At 37.5% G+C, this 21,254-nt stretch overlaps 1 protein-coding gene, 1 long non-coding RNA gene and 2 pseudogenes across 4 annotated transcripts in view; 1 reads left to right on the top strand and 3 right to left on the bottom strand.

The window, feature by feature from the left end:
* Positions 1-597: 597 nt before the first annotated feature.
* Positions 598-7,807, bottom strand: LOC120289183 (annotated as a pseudogene). Its single transcript, XR_005547090.1, has 9 exons — positions 7,603-7,807; positions 7,385-7,506; positions 7,152-7,218; positions 5,947-6,055; positions 5,864-5,865; positions 5,138-5,225; positions 3,015-3,158; positions 2,687-2,818; positions 598-1,113 (listed from the first exon to the last, which is right to left on the bottom strand). The product of XR_005547090.1 is annotated as an autophagy protein 5-like (transcript).
* A 1,029-nt stretch (positions 7,808-8,836) lies between these two features.
* On the top strand, positions 8,837-11,048 carry LOC120288966 (annotated as a pseudogene).
* Positions 11,049-11,861: 813 nt separating this feature from the next.
* LOC120289244 lies at positions 11,862-13,537 on the bottom strand. 2 transcript variants are annotated; one of them, XR_005547171.1, is made up of 3 exons: positions 13,498-13,537; positions 13,238-13,406; positions 11,862-11,975 (listed from the first exon to the last, which is right to left on the bottom strand). It is a non-coding gene; the product is annotated as an uncharacterized LOC120289244 (long non-coding RNA). The 2 variants fall into 2 exon arrangements; XR_005547170.1 differs by lacking the exon at positions 11,862-11,975 and having other exon boundaries at positions 13,225-13,406.
* Positions 13,538-21,210: 7,673 nt separating this feature from the next.
* LOC120288743 overlaps positions 21,211-21,254 on the bottom strand; it is a 1,095-nt gene continuing 1,051 nt past the window's right edge. Inside the window, exon 3 of the mRNA XM_039302885.1 lies at positions 21,211-21,233. Within this exon, the coding sequence (XP_039158819.1) occupies positions 21,211-21,233 (23 nt within the window). The remainder of the gene's footprint in view (positions 21,234-21,254) is intronic.

Consider the following 21,254-nt stretch of genomic DNA (forward strand, 5'->3'; position numbering starts at 1 on the left):
AAAAACAACCACCTTGTGGTAATGAATGTTTCCCGCTTGAAAAGAATTTTCACTGGACATCTGCACTAAGAAATAGCCGCAACAACGTTGCTCATCTGATGCTCGGATTACTCTTTAGAAAATTTTCTTAATGGGAATTGATTTATCTAACATTTTACAAGTAGTCATGATTAGGCACTAACAATTCTGAAAGTAGCACGAGAGACGCTAAATGGTGCTTGTAATGATCAGCTAATGATATTGGGAGTCGTCGTCTAAAGATGGTGACCACGGATGCAGGAGGGGTTGGTGGTCAATAGTGGTGACCAATCAACCGTGGCAACAAATCTGAAGAACAGTTATTTTATGTTAACAACACAGAGAGCTTTTCCTGAATGCAGGAAATCAGTTTGCAAGGAGATGAGAGGCGAGCCGTAAGCAGAACCCAAATGTTAACCAGAGGAATTCTGTATCCTTGAGACTTCCTCCTAAAGAATCTCAAACATAATCTAGAAAGTGATTTACTGCCCCGGCCATTAGAGAACTGCCTCTTAACATTTATTCAAAGTCACAGTTGAGTAGACCACAGTGAAGAGACAACGAAAGAAAGGAGCACCATGAGAAGAATTTCTCCTATGCCATGATCAGCATATTTATTTCATGACTTTCTGTACAGTTTCTTTACAGCAAATGAATTCTAGGATTTTCTAATTCTAAGAAATCAAGGACATAAATGACTAGAACGGGAAAAAACAAGTACTAAGACCCATAGTCATCGATGATTTGCCCGTGCAACTTTAAGAAACACACAAATGTGGAGAAAATGTTCAGGGTGCATTAAGTTGTTCACAACCCAGGAGAAAGGTATCTCCAATTGTGGCTCAATGCCGTGGATTCTTAAAAGCTTTAATTCAGCAGTATTTGACGAAAAAAGAGGCTCAACGGCTTCACAGTTTTTTTCTGTCCTATCTTCAGCACTTCCACTCACATCTTGGTTGTCCTCTTGAGAAACACAAGGAGCATTCTTGTCATCCTCAACTTCTGTTTTAGACACATCCTCATCGATGAATGATTTGTCGGTAAAAATCGCAGGTAAAAGAGCCTTCACTGCATCGCCTAGTGTGAAGTATTTCCCTACATTCCATGAGCTAAATTAACAATCTTATTAAAAAACAAATCTCAAAGTGGTTGAGACAGCTTGTCATAATAGACATCTATCCCGACAAAATTAAGGAATGAAAAGACCACCATATTAAACAGGACTGCATCTGGATTCAACAAAAGGGCCATGCATCACAAAATGCAGCACACATAACATGAAGTCTCTCTCAGTATGGGAAGGCCTCAGGGTCAGAACCCTTTCACTACTATTTTTCCTTTATCCTCTTCCTACATGAAAAATAGTTTTCAGCAATGTTTCTACCATCTACCCAGACTGATAAATGTCATGAGAAAAACTATAAGTCCAACAACTTAACCTGAAGTTTGAAGCATTATCCCATCCATTTTGACCATCAGAATGAGTTTGAGCATCTCTCATTTGACAGTCTTTGCACTTGGGCAATAGAATCTAGACAAGCATCAAGTCCCTGGCCACAGCTAAGGTGTCAAGGGTTATATTCAGATCAAGCATTTAAGGAAACCCAAGCCTGCCCAAAATGTCCCCACATGAACAAGTTAACCTGAGCTGATTAGCTGAACTAAAAGGTTTGGAACAAGTTGGGTTTCCGGTTACCTGTTTGTTTTAGGCACTTTGGCTTTTATCATTTTCAAAAGTTTCAGATGTTTTATTTTTCCATTGAAAATGAATGGCAAAAATTATTCAGTATAGAAGAAAAACTTAATAAAAAACACAGAATTAGATCAGCAAGAATCTGAGTGGTGGACTTCATCTTCTTAATTTTTTGTTGAGGCTTGAGACGAGGACAAAAACAAACAGCAATCTGATATTTTATTGTTCATCACAGCAATATGATTACTGATTCACCGGAAGTGCATAGATACCGGTTATGCCTTGAAAATAAACAGTCTGGGGATAGAGAGAGAAGAAGTCGCTGATCTGCTTCTCATTTCATCATTGGGGAGAGAGAAAAAGAAAGGGGGGATCATCAGAAACTGCCAGACAAGTGGTTGAACATCGTGAATCTTCCTGGCAAAGTCCACAATTGCTTGCATTCTCATCAAGAAATCCTTGCTCAAGCATCAATCTTTTTTAACATATGTTTGTTCCTTTTGCAGATTTAAGACAGAATGTATTGCTATTCATCTTCTTTTTTTGGCCTGGACATGTTCCCTAAATTTGTTTTGGTTGTCTGATCTGCTGAGTTTTCATGTTTTCTTTTTCAAATTCTTGGGTCATTCTGCTATTTCAATTTCCAACCAGATGCACGAACGAAGCCTTGCAAGTAGGCTGTTTTGTGTAGCCCAAACACAAATTATGTTACCTCAACCAAACCGGAAAAAATCCAGTTCGATTTCTCAGGCATCCTGGATATTTTTTGTACACTCCTAACTGCAAATAGCAGGAGAATAGAAAGCAATAGCAATGGTAGTTCCTATAAGCAATTGAATAATATTCATGATAGGAAATGACCATGACAAGGAAGGCTGTTATCCTGGGGGAGAAATAAACTAACCAGGCAAACAACCAGATATAACACAAGGGTAATGATTCCAATTAGGTAAAATCAAGGCTGCCATGGTTTACCTTCTTCTTTGTGAACCTCAACAGGACGATTTATGTAAGAGATCTTGTCCCAATTATCAATTTCAGGTGCATCCTCTAACTCATCAAAATCTTCAGTGGCACTGCAAACATACAGTCTGACTGGAATTCTACCTGTACAGAGAATATTGATATCATTTAGAGACAAGCATAACAGAGAAAACAAAAAGCCATGCAGCAGTGACCCTTCTTTAGAGGGAATGTTTACCAGCCTGAGTTCAAAGGCACATGCATGGATGTATAACTCAACAATTCTTCACAAATAGATGCCTGCGTTGAGTATTTCTAATACAGTGAGGACTCTGCAAACCTGTCTTAGCTTGTCCAGCCATATCTGTGTCAGCACTGCTTTCTTTGGATCTCAATGAAATTGAATTCTTCTTTACAATGTACTCATCCTCAAGTACACCAAATTTAAGCTTTAGCGATACCTGCTGGTAGGCTTCCAGATCACCTGAATATGCAATACTGATCACCAGATACCCAATTGTTCCCAAATCTCAAACCAGTAAGACAGAAAAAAAGTCCCATTTAGATAATCTGAAAAGATATTTCTTGCTTCCTGACTTGCTTATCTGATTATCATCATACTAAACCGCTCCCAATATTTCTCCATATATGTGGAAGGACCATGAAGAGGCCTCAAGGAAATATAATTCACAGGTGTCTTAATATAAGAAAGCAAAACAGGGATGCTCATCATAATGTTGCTCCTAAACAACCTGCAGAGGTCAGGGAAAAATCGACACTGCAAGCGATGAAAAAGGCTGCATACATTTATTTGACAATTTGACCCAGGTTCCATAATGTGGAGGCTGGTGCAGTAATGTGCACTCTTGACATTTATAGGACATTGAAAGGTGAAATCATCATTGACATAGTCTAGGTGGCCCTTCAATGATCCTAATGGAAATTTAACTGATAGAAGAGCTAAAACAAAGTAAGGACCCTTTTGTTGCAACGTCTTATAAAAACAAGCTATGTATTTTCCCACCAAAACTTAAAATTATCCAAATTAAAAAAAAAAAAAAATCTAAATAATCACATGCGAATCTACATATTCACATTTGTATGTTTAGAAAGCCCTTAGCCGTCTCGAGTTAAATAAAAGTCAAAGTGTGAGTGCCACAAATTTGCAAAAAGCCCAAAGTTAAAAGCCAAAGTCACTCCAACCAAACCCTAAACTATTTCAAGGAAAATGAGTAAAAGGTTGGACATCAAGTTATCAACCATACCCTAATTGAAAAGGCTAGTACCACAACTGACTTCAATTTAATCTTTTTTGTTTAAAATCAGCACGTCTCAGAGTTTGTGTTCTTGTCCAGGAGCAAATACCAGAGTTCTTTTTTCTTGTCCAGGAACAACTATTAAGTTTAAGTTCTTTAAAGTCAAACAACACCAGTGCATTGAAATTCCTCTGTCTAAAGCACCAAAATACCATTCAAACTGAAATGGAACAGATCCAACACTAGCACAGGACTCTCTTAAGAGCAAGGCAGACTATTTAATTACAAAAACGAAAAAAAGATGTATCCAAGATGTATCCATAAATCAAATATTGTCATGGCACAATATATATAAACTTTTAAAAGGAATTTATTAGACAAAATTGCAATTATGGAACTCCTCTATTAATGCATGTCAAAGCTACTCTTCAAGTGCTCTTCATGATTTACATATGAAGTTTCAAATAAAATGTTGCAGGAGGTGTATCCAAAATGACACAAAATCAAAAAAGACATTCTTTCATTTGAAAAAATTTCACATAATTTTTATTCAAGGTGATAGAAAACCTAATTGACAATAATGACATGGAAGATTCTCCAGCCAATGGGGAAAATCTCACAAGATATTTTTCCATAGAACTTCTCAAAACTTCAATACAAACTGCATGGGGGAAAATCAATACAAAGTAATGAAAGCACTACCCATATACAGATTTCTAATCAATAAAGATCAAAGTCATATCAAAAGAAGCAATTTAAGGAAGAGACACTTCATTTGGGGAAGAAACTTACCACTACGGAAAAGAAAAAAAGGAAAACACTACCACATGAAACCTTATATTTACATGTTCTTTGATAAATACTCCAGGAAGAAGAAATATCCATGCTAACAGAAAATTAGGACTTCGGACTTTTAGATGGAGACATTAAAGACACTTGATAGAAAATAAGGTACCGAAGAGTCAATTTTTGGTTTGCCTTCAGAATGTGATTAACCTAAAAAGCCCATCCATAGGTTTGAAAAGGATTGCCCCGCGATTTTTTTTTTTTTTTTTTTTTTTTTTACCTTGTAGGGCCACAAAGATCATCATTATACTCAAATTCATCTGACCTCCAGCTGCAGAGTTTTTAAGATCAACAACAATTTATGATAACTGAACTTTTTAGCAGAAAAGGCCTTTTTGGCTCTTGAAATAGGAATCCATACCATTCATTACACTTTGCCAAAGCTCTGATTGATCAGATTGGGACATATTCATGACATTTTTGCAATTTCCATTAATAATATAAGCTGCCTGCAAATATAATAGAATGTATCATTTGTCAAGGACAAAATACATACTGTTCTTCACAAGTATTTCATTTACAAATTTAAACAAACAAAGAGCTTCCAGTAGTTCATTTCAATTATTCCCTCCTATGATCAAGTACTTCCAAACTAGCCAATGAATCTTGCACAACTTGCCACAACAAATTATGTCACGTGTCTGTAGAAGGAACAGGCCCATCCACAAGCTAAAGTTGAAACATAAACTCAGCCACACATGAACTAAAAAAGGACACTCCAATCCCCAAGGTCATGCCAGATGAGAAAATTAATTTAAGATAATCTTCAATCTAAGACAAGGGCTGAAAGCCGGGACAGCAGAAATACTTTTCAAGCAAGAGAAAAGTTACCCCTCTGACTTTATATGGAGAAAAGCATCAATTTCTTCCCTCTAAATAACTAATAAGCACCGCCAATACCATAAAATGCAATTTTTCAAGCAATAATTTATCCGCAACGGAGTTCTCTTCTATTCCTTTACAATATCCTAAGCAAACAGGCAGCAAGTTAAAATTACAAACATAAACAGACCTAAACAAACAGATAAACATAGAGATCTTTTACAATTTACAAATACTTTAAAAAAAAATTAGGAATTTTGAAAACATCTGTATAACTCTCATGCAGTAACAACCAACAATTAATTAAAATTTAAATTTGTACAGTCCCACGATTTCTCTCGCAAAAGCACAAAAATATGTATGCCAACCTCCTTAGAGAATTGATAAAACTCCACTTTACACTATCTTCACCTTCGCAGGGGACCAATACATTGCTTGGATATCCTCTGAAATGTACCTGCAGACCATTGATGTTTCATGAGATGAATATGACAAGATCTATTCAAATTGCATTTATCGGTCCTTCCCAATTCACCAATAGGTCCACTGCTTGGCCATAGTGCCATTAACCTAAAGTATCTTAATAGCAAGAAACACATTTGAAGAATGATGATTAATTGGTCATAAACTAGCTTTGACCAGCAATTAATGTTGAGGACCACAGTGAAAACAGTATATATAAGAGGCACACATGCAATGCAGCATGAAAAAGGAAAAAGCACTGACATTGTACAGTGAAGAAGAACACAGAAAATAACAAGGTGAACCAACTAGTTTTTGTTTCTTGTGCCAAAAAAGATTTCTCACAAATTCGCTTTGTTTTTCTTCGACAAAAGCAAACCATCACATATAGTGGAATTTCAACACATTTTAGTGGAAGGATGTAAAAAAAAATTAGAAAAATTAGTCAGCCAAATGCCAGAAACTAACACGCAACAAAAGAAAAGTATCCACATAATGATAATGGAGATGGCATCACCCATAGAGGGCTCTGGCATGAAGAAGAAGAGAAGAAGAGATGGAGATGTCATCGCTGACCAGCAGAGAAGCATATATACCAAAGAAGGGGAAAAAGAAAGAACAAGATAATGGAGATGGATCGGTTCCGAAAAGGATTTGTGGGCTTCACTATCTCAATTTTCATAAGTCGAATTTGTAAATTGGGACTGAATTATTATCTCTATCATATCCCCTTTCAATGGATCACTCCCCCACAAATGATGCCATGGTACAACAATGACAACAATTACATGGCCTTCCAGCACTGCCAGCATATAACACTTCTTGCACTGGTGGTGGACGGAGCGAAGCTCTTGAAACCGATCCATCAAAACTCAAATTGAATATCTCCATTTCTTTTCCGCATGTATGAATCGAAATTCCGTTTCAAACATACAGCACGCAATTATCCTTACACGTCTCTTGACACTACGTAGCACGCCATACATTGTCCATTAAATCCTCGACACAAACCGCAAACCCTAACATCTCAATCATAAAAAAAATCCTGTTCCTAGTTACTGAACGCAAGCAACGAGAAAAGAAGTCCATACCGTCAAATTCCAAGGTCTCTTCGGTTCGGGGCATAAAAGGTCGAAAAGGACTCCCGTCGGAATGAACCTGCGAAGCAATCCACGCCAATTCGATCAGCTCCAACCAAACGATCCACAGACGCACGGACGATTCGACGTCCACCCAGTCGAACCACCGCGCCACGACAGCATCATCGACTCGGCGAAACCGGCAAACAATCCGGCGTCGGCCGAGAAAAGAAAAGGGCCGTTACCATTTCAAGGGCAGGCCGTTGTAGTCGAACCAAACGGTGTCCGCGCCGGGGAGGGCGCCGCCGAAGTGGGGCTTGACGCGGGGAATCAGCAGCGGGAGGTACCCGATCCGGGGCGCCAGAATCTGCGACGCGCGAACGTTCGGGAAATTAGGGTTTCTCTCCCGAATTCGAAGCAGAAACAGTGAAAAAAAAGATGAGGGATTGATGCGATGCGATACGAGGAGAGGAGGTGGCGGAGGGAGGGCGGTGACTTCGGACTCGTGGAGTTGGATCTGCAGCGGATCGCCCCTTCCACACGTACTCCCGCGCCTCCATCGCCGGCCGCCGCCGCCGTTCGAGGCCGGCGGGCCAGGGAACCGCCGCCGCGAGCTCCGGTTCGATCGTCCGCCGCCGCCGCGCGCCCCGAGCTGACCAGGCTTTTTACAGCTCGGCGGAGAACTGGCCCGTCAGCAGGATCGCTTCCTCCTTAAATCGCGAAAGTCACTGAACTTTTCTTATTGCTATATTCGGTACCGCCTTTGAACTTTTTCATTCAATTAAGCCCCCGCGCCATTTATTTTATTCATTCTTTGGTCCTTCCGAATCCCCCGTTGAGTGTCAATGTGCGGATGTAGATTGAATACCAACACGCGATGTTTTATGAATCATATCATAATAATCTATTCAAACATAACGTGTTAAATGGATTACCCAATTCAAAAACATTTAAGATATGAATGATTAATTGTGTTTATATACCGTAAGAATTTTTAAATATATCTAAATATTTCATGTTAACACAAAAATTTCAAGTTATTTATTTAAACAAATACAAACTATGTTTTAAACAAGTAAAAAATCAATTCATACTTATAAGCATTTGGCATTAATTGCAATTTCTCACATGAACACATTAACAATTAACACGTGTGACATATGTCCTATCAAGCAATTATATAAAAAAAAAATTACTAATCCCAAATTAGGGCCATCAAGATTTATCTTGGAAAATATTTGATAACCTTCATACTAATCTAGCGAAGATTGTTGAGATTGTTTAACACAAAATTGAACAAACAAATAAAGTTCATAAAATGACAAATCTTTAACAGTTAGGTAAGCAATTCTCATTCAATCTTAATTGGAAGGACGACTTGACTAAATGAAAGTGATTCATGGACAACATTAAATTGAGAACAAATTCGGAGATGGTATTTCATAATGAACAAAAGTTCAAGAGCCCTCAGTGCTCTTACTCAAAAAGAAATCTTAAAAATCGGTTAGTGTTTTACATTTAAGAAATTGTTGTTGTAGCATTATTTAAACATGCATTGCATCTAAATACAAAAAATTTTACATATCATTTCAATAGTGATGATATTGTAAAGAGTAAAAAATTTCTTTTAATTTACTATATTACTACCTATATATTGCATCAATAATAAAGTACAATGAAAGTCCCCTCACTTCTTGCATTATAAAGGCACAGAAGTTGTGAATCGGCTTGACGGTGGCTACGGGATCCAAAGTTTCCGCAGAGGATTCGAAGTCGTGAAGAGAGGGACTGGGCGAAATGTTCACGAACGATCGGAGGCAAGAGGAGCGAACGGAAGATATGGAACCCCCAGGCTGCAGTACCTCCAGGTTCCGTTCCTCATCAAGATCCCGCCTTTCTCCCTTTTTCTGCTGCCTTAGTCTTCTTCGGTTCATGGGTTGTTGGTATTCTGTCGGCCCGACATCGATTTTCGGGGCTTTTGGGGTTTGATCCTAGCTATGTCATGCGGAACTGACTGTTTTTTTTTTCGTTTCTTGAATTTGAATGGCGGGCGACCCACTTCCTCGGGCGAGCTCCTGTGTCTATTTCTCATTCTCTGATGGAGTTTAGAGTCGGCCCTTTTGCGCTTAATGTCTTTTTTCTCGTTTTGTTTCAGGATTTGGTGAGCCAGTTCCAGAATGCTACAGCTGAAGGTAAATGGGATCTTTGTGCGTGCATTATCTGTTTTTGGTGAGACCGATTTGTTCTCACTGGGTGATCGCGTTGATGGATGAGGAAGGTCAGGCCAAGCTGTGGGTTTTGCACAGTAGATAAAACTAAATTCTGGGTTGTAGCTGTCGAATGTAAAATGCACGTTGATGATTTGTTGAGGGTGGTGATTAGGGAAATATGGCATGGGATTATCTGTTTAATGAGGAAACTTAAAGGGCCTCGTTCTCTGGATGGATTGCAGCTTAATTATTTGAATGTGTTTTCGTGTGTCCTGCAGTTAAGGTTAATCTCTCTTCTTCTTTTTTTCTCCTTATGTTAAAGGTTTCTTGATCTGGTTTCCTTCCAGTAGTCATGAAATATCGTGACTGGTTTCATGTAAATGTATCATGGCGATGCAGTTTTTTGCATTTATTTATAAAGCAAACCTTTAATGTGAATGATTTGATCATGACTAGTTGTTTCCTTGTTTCCAGAAATGAAAGAAAAAATCGCTGCCAATTTGGCGAATTTTGCTTATGATCCCTACAATTATACGTTCTTGCGCCAGGTCTAGAACCTCTTTTATTCTGATTACTCAAAAGGATAGTTTCTTCAGCTAGTGTTATGATATTCAACTAATTCAACCTTTACTCTGGAACAGCTCAATGTGTTGGAGCTTTTTCTGGATTGCATGACTGAACCAAATGAGAAACTTGTCGAATTTGGAATTGAGGGATATGCAATTCATGTGCAGGTGAATTCAGAAATTCCAAGTTGTAGATGATAGATCAATCACGCAAGTCGTGAAGTGTTAATGGCTAATTTTTGGTCTACTTAACAAATTTTGAGTCTTTTTTTTTTTCTATACAGAGCCAGCAAATGCTGCAATCATCACTCAGAGTGGTGGAATCCCCCTCGTTATTCAATGTCTGTCAAGCCCTGTTAGGAATACTGTGAGTGGAGAACCTTGAATCTTATGTGAATACTTTGACTCTTTAGCCATAAAAAGAGTATATTTCAGTTTCAAACTGAGCTTGAGATTGAGTCCTTAAGTATGTGCATACTACAGCACAATGTAGTGACAAGCTTTAGCATGTTCTGCAAACGGAGTAAAGTCACAGGCATCTTTAATCAGTTATGCTGAAGTGGAAATGGATGCTTTCAACTGCTTCATTTACAATTACCCCTGCACTGCACCCCACCCAAAAAATGAAAAAAGAAACCGCTTCACCTACATGGAGATGGAATGTATACATTAATTGGAGATAATGAAGTATATAGTTGGTCCATTGGTATGAGTGTGCCTCTTGAGTTGGCCTAATGATTTACAGGTAATGTATGCCCTTGGATCTCTTTACTACTTGTGCAATGCATCCAACAAAGAAGAAATTTTGAAGCCAGAAGTAATTGATTTGATCAAGAAGTATGCTGCCGCTGGAGATGTTAACATCAACTTCAGTAATCTAGCTAATGCATTCCTGGATAAGCACGTCTCAGGAAACTAATGAGATTGGTAATGGCTACTGTCATGGTTGACATGTGAGATGCCATTTTGAACATGCCTCGTCTTTATCGCATCCTTGCTTCCAGTAATTGCATACCTCGCCAAAGGTCATTACTTTCATTCACTTTGCTGCTTTGACAAAATTTTGGTACGAAATACTAGCTAGTGAAACCTTTTTATACGGTCAGGCAAGTCGTTACCTTCTGAGTAACAGGATCTCCGGTGCAAAAGTAATTTGAAAAGGTTTGGCACTTCATTTGCCTTTCGACATTTTGAAGATGTAACTTTTGTAAAGCGTTGTTGGACCACTATATCCCCATCTTCTAATGAATCAGGTGGAGATTATCTAGACGTCATTTGATTGGCTTCTCATCCCCTTCTGGTAATATTTTGAACTTGTTTCCGTTGCATGTAAGATGAATTAATCGGACTGGTTAGTAGATTGACAGATAATCGATATGAGCTGAGGTCTGAAGTTTGTGCTGGCCTCTCACGGTGGAGCAGATTCAGAACTTCTACGACGCATTCATGGGATTTGGATAGATGAGACCATCATCTCTCTTGAGAAGTATATGTTAATTGTGATATTACAAATTTGGTGCACTAAGCTGCCTAGGAGTGGTGTACCTCGTAAGTATAAGAATATTATTACTCTGTATTCTCCTCGTACTTTGAGGAAGTTGATAATATTTTCCTGTATCTCGGACAGAATTGCTAAATAAACCATTGTTACGATTAAACTTTCCGATGGGGCAACATGATGACATCTTTATAAATTGATCATAACATTTTAACAAGTGAACAAATTCGTAAAAATCACAATCTGTAGAGGGAGTGCCCTCCATTTTTCATGAATCATCGATGCACGATTATTGCCAAAACTGCGAAGTTACAGATGAATTGAAGTGCCTCCGGATATTTACGATATAATGATGGATCAAGTTGATGTCCAACATCAATGCCATGCATGAAGAACGATAAACTTGGTATTGAGTTATTGACTAAAAAACTCTGAAAGGATATCAATTATGGGATTGACCCCATGTTTGAATTGAGAGAACAGATTGATAACGCAATCATCCATCTAGAGCTTTAAGCCAAAATCACCAGCCGTTGGATTGCCAAAGCCATCATATGCATCCCTGCTCCATCGTTAGAGTGCGAATTGATAAAAGAGGGGTTAATTCCAAAAAAAAGCACAAACTTTAGGTTACTGGCCCAAACTTTTTTTTTTTTGTCTCATAAAAGAGCACCAACTTTAGATCGAATTACAAATTTGGCCTAATTTTTTTATCGTGTAAAAAAGTACCAACTTTAAGTCAAGTGACAATTTTAACCCACATTTTTTTTTTTTGAAAAAATCACCAACTTTTCACTTAAATCCTAAATTTGGCCCCTTTGACTGAGATTCATTAATTGTCCTTACCAATAAATCCATGTGTACTTGCTGGCTAACACCATCCATTGTTTTCTTCTTTGAGCCACAATTTGAAGGATAACAATGAAATTGTGTCATCTCATTAACAAGTAAAAAATCTCTAGATTAAATTTTTTAGTTAGGCTTTATCAAGCTTCATCGTAATATGAAACTATAGATCATCACTGGCCAAGAGAAACCATGAATTAAATCCACCAACCTCACGATTAGAACCTTTTCTCTTGAAATAAGGTTAACTTTAAAAAAGAAAGTTAATGGTAAAGGTTAGATTTTTTGATAAAAGTGAAAATTTGTGATTTTTTATTAACAAAAAAATTATGATCAAAATTATCACTTAATCTAAAGTTGGTTTTTTTTTATGAGACAAAAAAAAAAACTCAGGCCGATTTGTCCATTGACCTAAAATTTGTGCTTTTTACAAGACAAAAAAAGTTTTGATCAAATTTGACCATCGACTTAAAGTTGATATTTTTTTTTATGGAATTAGCCCTAAAAGAGAGTAACAAATCTCCAGACACCGTGCCCTACATCCTTCTCGCACTCCATATTTTTTTTCTTTTGTGGAATGGGTCTTCTGATTTTGCTGGTGCATTAAACTAATCAAAGCTTACTTTCCTTTTTGTAATCGCAATGGGAGGGAGGCGGTTTGAACTTACTGCCTAGGCACAGTAGAATTTACTGAAGTAAGATGAAATTCTGTGACTTGCTACCTAAATACTGTCAGTTTGCAGGCAAGGCGCTGATAGGAAAGTAGGACTATACGTAGCTAAACACACATGTCACATGATCTCCTCAGACGTGGTTGCTCCTGGGGGGCAAGAAATAACCAATGTATTCTGCAATACTCATTGTCCAATTTCTAACCAGGTCATATGTCATACCAGTCACACACAAGCGCACGGGCACAGAGAGAGAGAGAGAGAGAGAGAGAGAGAGAGGGAGGGGGAGGATGATGGAGAATGTTACCTTCATTGCATCTGTCTCAAAATTTTAAGCTGTCCATGCAACAAGATCTACAATGCAGAAGTTAAATAATGTCCTTTAACAGACGGTCCTGTGGCCACATACAGATGGTTTATCATCTTAAATAGCAAGCGCCTTGCCCTTTCCATCCAGGAAAGCAACTCCAGCAACCCTGAATTCAGAAAATAATAAATAAATTTAAGTATGAGGACGAGTTTTATTTAATTTTACCCTTAAGAAATTTGCCAGTAGAATATACATACCAAGGACAACTCTCACTTTAAGGTAACTCAAGTTTCCTGAGTTTGAAAAGAGTACTGCAGCCGCAGAACCTGAAAGCGCTATACACGTAGTGTTAGATAGTGTCTTCTTCACAGATTGAGGATGACAATGCAACAAGAAAAATGCACCCAAGCGATTTTTATGCTCTAAGCAATTTCTCAATTAAGAACCATCCACCTTGACCTCCTGCCTCGTGATACAAATTATAAGCCACTTTGACAATACTATGAAATCAATCCTTCCTCGTTGTTTCCTCCTTCCCTCTCTCTCTCTACCCCACAACCCCTTGCGATTCCGGCCTGCATCCGGGAATGCACACACTTGGTTATGCACAAAAGGGCACTGCTGCCTAACGTATGCTTTCTACATGCAGGTGCTCATGGCCCATTTCTAGGAACTCCACCATTTAAGACCTCACCTTGTTGGATAGTACCCACCATTGCTGTCAATTTATCTAGTTTAAAGAATTAAGACATGTTTTGATCCTTATCCTGGACCTGTCTGTTATAGGATGAATCTATTCTAGGCCATATAGACTTACCTGCAAAAGAACACCAATAACACAAGCTCCAAAGTTCACTCAAAGCCAATCCAAGAGCAGATCACATCAATGTGAGTAAGTTATTGCATAATTCAAGTAGTTTTACCAGATTGAGTAGTTGGCTCTGGAAAGACCGTAGAGTGCAAATCTTGCATAAGTTAACAGCCTCAGTCGTTGAGAAGCGCATAACTTGCGAATGATTGCCCTCAGTAGCCCACTGAATAGGGAAACCAAAATAATAAGACTAAGAAATGTAGAAACTTGACTCACATGGTAAAAAAAAAATTTAGTTGTTTTCCGTACTCTGCACGTAGTACTATTAAGAAGTCTGGAGGCAGGGCTTCCACAAATGATGAGACATCCTCCATTCGTAAGGATTTGAGATCTTTTCTTTAACTTCCCTTTCTCCCCTCAACTGACATAGCCTCCCAAGAGCTGATTTACTGTCCATAGCATTGTGAAGTACAATTATTAGTATACCTTTGTCATGAAAAAGATAGGCTGTTTCATTGAGGAGAAAGTTAACACCAATAACCAAAAGTATTGCTACAGATATGATATAAATGCAGTGAACTCTCAGAAATTAACTTCAATGAAAAATACCCGAATTCTGTATGATATTTCTTGGATTGGTGGTCATTCCAGATTTTAAATTCTTCAGGTAGACGGCATATCAACACACATATAACCAAACATCACAAAAATTAGCATTTGAAATCTGCAATACCCTCCCTTCAGGGATTCAAGAACTATGAGAACATCCTTAGAAGAATATCAGTTTTACAGTTTGCAAAGCCTTCTGGCAGTTCACAAGTCTCGACAAATTGTCCCTACCATTTAGAATTATTAGATTAGAGTACTGTCATATGTTTACTCTACAAGCAGTGTTAAAAACTCATGTTCACTATTGTTTGACTCTCTCTAACAAGTCATGGACACAAATAAGGATTTAACATCCAAAGAATGCCATTGGGGAATGCGGAACACTTGGAAGGCCTCCTCTCTCCCCTTCCTATTCTTTTTTTCTATGAGAATAACTCAAAACAATTTCTAACAGTGAAATTTCCATCCTTGTTATATAATGAGTAATAATCTTCGCAAAGCTATGTGGAATTATCTCCCAATGTGTAAATTGTATGGAATCTAATCCAAAAATAAAGACTTATCAATAAGCGCCATGTCCCAAAAAGATTATTGCCACAATGAGAATCCAGATGTAGCTTCTCACTATTTGAGACCTACATGTACGAAAGATTAAGGAATTGGTACTCATGGTCCAGGCATGTGTCTGTGTTCATTGCATAGACAATGTGCCAGAAATTGGACCAAATAGCAAAGAATTTTGTCATGGGTATTCTAAGGGCAATCAGTGAGTCAATATGCACAATATTTATTCCATGAAAGTGAAAATGGAAAAAGGTGGATAAACCTTAGATATCCCAAGGAAAATATACCCTGAAATTAAGAACTTTCCATTTCTAACTGTACTTATTGTATCTTAATTAATATGGCACCACTCAACAAAAATCTATGGAAAAAAAAAAAAAAATTAGAGCCTGAGTATACACCTGATGAAAAACTTGCAAGTTGCCCTACTAAACAGAAATTGTCTCCTGAAAGGTGGATGACAACTTGACAGGAGTCAAAATGTTTCCACAGCTTTACTTGGGATAGGCAAACAGCAAGAAAGGTTACTGCGAGGTAGATATTGCAACTCTAGCCATAAACAAAAGGCAGGTATCGATAACCACTGGCAACAGCTGGCTAGGTAGACTATTCAAAGGTTTTCAGTCCTCTATACCACTATTTTGTGACATGTCACAGCCAGTCTTACATAATATTGTTGAAAAATTTCCTCTGTATTGCTATCGATTACATAGTAAGTCCTGGGAAAGTGTTGCTAAAATAACATAAGCTATTGGAAGCACTCTAATTTTTCTAATGATAAGTAATTGAACTACCAAATAACTCATAGTACAAAAGCAAATCTTTCACAAGAGTAGGATTACAAAATCACTCTGTCAATGGTTCTTCCAGTTAAAATGAGAGGAAACTTAAATACTGCTGCTAACACCAAAACATTCGCTAAGCTGCTGTACTCTAGTTGAATCTGAAAGAATCAGAGCTTCCAGAGCTGACAATAGTCCAATCTAAATTGGTCATCCAGTTGTTTGTAAACCCCATGATCATGAATAACTGTGTGGAGTAAATACTTAAGTGGCTTCATGTATTTAAAGACTCGTTAGTGAAAACTTCAATGGGAATGTATTAAAGAGATAAAAATCTATATTAGCCCTCATACCTAATGAAAATCCAGATTTGCTCCTCTGGAGAAACTAATATATTACCAGGGTGAGGATCTCCATGCACAAACCCATGAACAAATATCATTTCAGCAAAGACTTCCACCAGTGTTCTTGCAACCTTAAAGGCATAAAAATCAAGAGAAAACCATCAGATTCATCATTAAAAAACACAGGTTTTTCAGGGGATTTACAGTTAATTTGATATAATACAATCTTTCTCTGTTGTAAGCATAACTTAGAAATTAATATACAAGTGCAAGACTAGCAGATTGCATTTTTTATATTAACAGTTTCGAGTTGATCTGATGGTGGGACCAGTTTCACAGATGTTGATATAAAAAGTATAACTTGACATGGTTGATGAAAAGTTAAGTCACAATTGTTGTTATGCCATCATTGAGAATAACTAATTTCAGTTGCATCTCAGTCTCTACATTTCTAGAATATTCTTTGTCACAGCAATTATTTTTTTAATTCTTTTCATATTTAAAATTCTAGACCCTTTCTCTGTCTCTCTTGCATTAAATCCATTCTGCAGTTTTAAACTGCTACAAGTAATAAAGGTCACACCTATATGTTATTGAATGATTGAACCCTCAGCACTATGCTTTCAGATCAGTTGAAATCTCAAACAAAATTGACATTATCGCTGGGTGTCCTCAACTTTAAGCATTTGGAGACCAATGCAGTTAACAAAGCTATAACTAGTTGCTGATGAGGGAAGACACAAACCTTTGTTGGATCTATTCCATCTTTCCATATATTCTAAATCATCAAAACCTACACATTCAAGAAACTTATTGTCAACACACACACACACATAGCTGCAGCATCAAGAAAAGGTGACCCATGCCCTAGGTGCTTGACAAGGCAAGATTACACAGGTTAGCCGTCCCCACCAATCTAGGAGATTCAGTTTGGTAATGCAACAAGCTATTTGCCGCAAGGACATAGGACCAGAGCACCAGGACAGGAACTGCCGCCTGTTATCACAATGAATATTCTGGTGGCACAATCTATCAGGTGCATGTCCATGTACTAACATCGAAAACACTCAATGCTCAAATGACCGACAAGAGAATCATGACACATATAAATAGTAATGAGAATTGGGATATAATGCAGTCTTTTCCCAAACACATCCATTCCTGTGTCAATTTTTCAACTTTTCAAAGTAACCCAATTATATTTCTTAAGCATTAACGCAAGTCAGAGACGTTGATGCATATGGTCCTGACAACCACAACATAACCCAACCAAAATATGTCTCAGAAATTTTATGGTAATTACAACACAAGTAGGCAAGTACAAGATTTCATTTTCCCCAGAACACTTGTTCCAAGGCTTTACACAGGCCAGACACTAAAACTGGAGTAGTCCAGGTACAATAAAAAAAGACCATACCTTGCTTCCCCTGCAAAATTCCATTGTCAGGACCTGGCCTGCCGTCAACTCCTGCAAATTTATCATGAATGCAATAACATCTGAAAACTCAAATAAGTACATGAAACTCTTCAATAGTAACTGAAAATTGAGAATCTGAAAAATCTTACCCATACTACTTTAGGGACCTTGACCTTGTCATTGGAGATAAAGTTCTTGGCAGTTCTTCTCAGCATTTTTCCTCCTGGATAAAATCTTTATAGACAATGTCAATGGTAGCTTGGATCAATCAAACCTCTTATTAGTATTATCATGTGTACAATTTATCATATCTTCACAAATGAACCAGCCAAAATGTCTACCATGATATATAACATTTAGGCTGACTGATGCCTACTTTTCCTACATGAAATATAGAATTAGGCAAACTGATAAAACTCTCATCAAAGAAAGCACTATAACAATACTTCCACGACAATTATCATACCCTAAACATATACCACATAAAAATTTTCTCCAGTTCTGTAGAATAAATTAGATATATACTATTCTAGTGAAGTCAAAACCTTTGGCCAATTCTCATTTAGATACTTTTGCAGCACAGCACACTGCCCATGAAATCACTTGGGTGTGGCTGGTGATCACGAAGCACCCAACAAAAGTATTTGGTGTAGTTCACTTTCTTTAGGGCTCTTGAATCTAAATAAAGGAATCCACAAACAGAGGTTCTTAGCTTAAAACTCATTACATGAAAATGGGTGTCCGATATCTATTGGCAAGTGGTGGATCAAAGACGCTCATTAATGAAAAATGGAAAATGCTCCCCAGATGTTACACCTGAAGGTATTATATTACCAACACAGATACTACACTCTGATGCTTACCAAGTTCCAAGGAGATAGCTTTGACGAATTCTCCCACAGCCACTCAAATCTGTACTCTGGAAAGAGCTGCGAAGGAAGAGAAAGGATCATTTTTCTCAACTGAGAAAGTCAGTGAATAAACTGAAGAAATTAACAGCACAACTGAGCACTCTAAATAATCAGCTTATTTAGATATCGATTAGTGCCCTGAAACCAAGTGGCATTAAAAGTGGTGGCTACTTAGGGCACGCATGATAAAATTTCTACTTCTCTATTTCTTGTTTCTCTCGTTCCCGTAACAGGTTTGAAACAGAACTGGTTTGGTAATGCAATTTGATTTTCTATATCTAGAACAGATTTCTATTCCGAAATAGATATGAAGAATAAATCAAAACTAAAATTTTTAACTTCTCAATTTCTAAAATAGAAATTGAGAAATCAATTTCTATTCCAGAAATTTTATCAGCGCACCCTTTTTAGGATAATCATTTTGAGAAACCTAAGACAGTCAAACATGACAAGAGGATTCCTTAGCGCCTAAATTTAAGTTGATCAAAACTGCACAAGCATATAAAAAAAAAAAAAAAAACCGAAACGAAACGAAACAAATAATATTATGATTGTTGTCACTATAGTGATTATGAAGATGATGACAATGAAGTCCCCAGCTATTTCCACAGCACAAATGGCAGTGGACACAGCTTTAGAATTAAGCGAAGGTATATTAACTGGTATATTAATGCATAATCTAGAAACCCTGTGTCGTTTTCCCAGATTTCAGAATCTGACCCGTTATTTGGTTTTTATATCCGTCTTTAAACAACTAAACAAGCAAGCTTGTTGTGCTGTTTTTCTTTCTCCCATGGGTTCACTACTTTTCCCTTGAATAAAAATCCATAGAGATACTGCAGTATCAAATTGCTTCAGCATTACAACATGTCTGTGACAACTAAGCATCCTAGAGACTATCATTTCAGAGCAAATTATCCTCTTTCAGATATTGATTATTCTATGCCAAACCTCCTTGCTCCTCATAAAAGGAATCTGCAATCACAAGCTAGAAAAGTGTCATGAATACCTAGAGATACTGCATCAAATTGCTTCAGCATTACAACATGTCTGTGACAACTAAGCATCCTAGAGACTATCATTTCAGAGCAAATTATCCCTTTCAGATATTGATTATTCTATGCCAAACCTCCTTGCTCCTCATAAAAGAAATCTGCAATCACAAGCTAGAAAAGTGTCATGAATACCTAGGTTTCTACTGGTCAATTTATATTGCAAGCTAAACTTAAGCTACCACACGTCCATAGGCCTAACATGTTACTATCACTCTGGTTTAGAGCAGTACGTATGCTCTCGAGAAGTTTCAGGGAAGGCATGGTCACAACTGCGCATGTGCAGCAATATGGACGTTGATGGTTTTCATGAAAATTCTCTCATATAAGGGAGAAAGTAAAGGTCAAGTTTAGATTTCTGAATCTGTAGAGGTAGGATAAGCATTGGCACTGACACATCGGACTGATGTATTGTTAATTTATCTCAAAGGGCATATCAGTCATGATAATTTTAAACAGCTGAGACATAATAAACACAATAATCACATAGCAGAAGAAAAAAAATGATAAGAGCATAAGATGAGTCACATGTTGCCTATTGCTCGTCATACGGTATCATATCATTGCTAGAACAGTATGCAGATATGCCGCCCCACATTTATTAAAAAAAAGGAAATTGCACGATGTTAAGCAGACACACATAAGAAACTAATGATTCTCCATAGGAACCTAGGTATCTCACAGGAACAGATAACAGATATCACAAAAACAATTCAGCAAGGGGTACGAAAATAGTTCTGGACCCACGTGATGGATTTTGAGAGGAAAGACATGATCATCATGTCTAGTTTCATCTGGCGGTCTAACCCTGGGTATTGTACCTATCATCCAAAATAACAACATGAAAGAATCAATTTGCTATGCCTGAGTCCAAAATTCTAGAAACCAACTACTATGCACCATTATTAATAAGAAATATCTACACGAGCACACGGGCAGATTGCAACAAGTTTTTTCTTCACTGGTATTTTTTGGTTTTAATAACACTAAGCAAATCACAAAAGCGCACACAAAACAATTGATTTTGCAAGCACTTGAAGATTTTCCTTGTTTATTTCTTCTCCCTGATCAACATTCTCAAATACCAGCAAGAACTGATAGTTCACTGTTGCTAAGCAGGAAACTAGTCATAGTTTTCCAGTAAAAATTAAATTCGATCCATAGCTTTGGGAGGAAACATAGATAGAAATGCCAGTTATGTAGGCCAGGTGTCAGAGGTAGGTTATACCATTTTAATTAAAAACAGCCTGTTTCGGAAATGCTCAGGCCATGTTGACCATACACAAAGATGGATAACTCCTTTTCTCCATACATCTACTGGTAAGGCTCTTCTTTATTTTTATTGGGTTCACAATTAATAATTGTTTATAGAAACTTAAATAAGCTCATTTACAGCTGTCCCATATACAAACTATTTTTGTTTCTAAATGACAATGACAAAATTATGAATGAGTTCAAAAGCCACTATCGTGTACAATTTTCAAGATATGAGGCGCTCAATATCTAGTAATAGTCAATTCCAAA

The sequence above is a fragment of the Eucalyptus grandis genome, chromosome 10 (genome assembly GCF_016545825.1).
Source record: "Eucalyptus grandis isolate ANBG69807.140 chromosome 10, ASM1654582v1, whole genome shotgun sequence".
Taxonomy (NCBI): domain Eukaryota; kingdom Viridiplantae; phylum Streptophyta; class Magnoliopsida; order Myrtales; family Myrtaceae; genus Eucalyptus; species Eucalyptus grandis.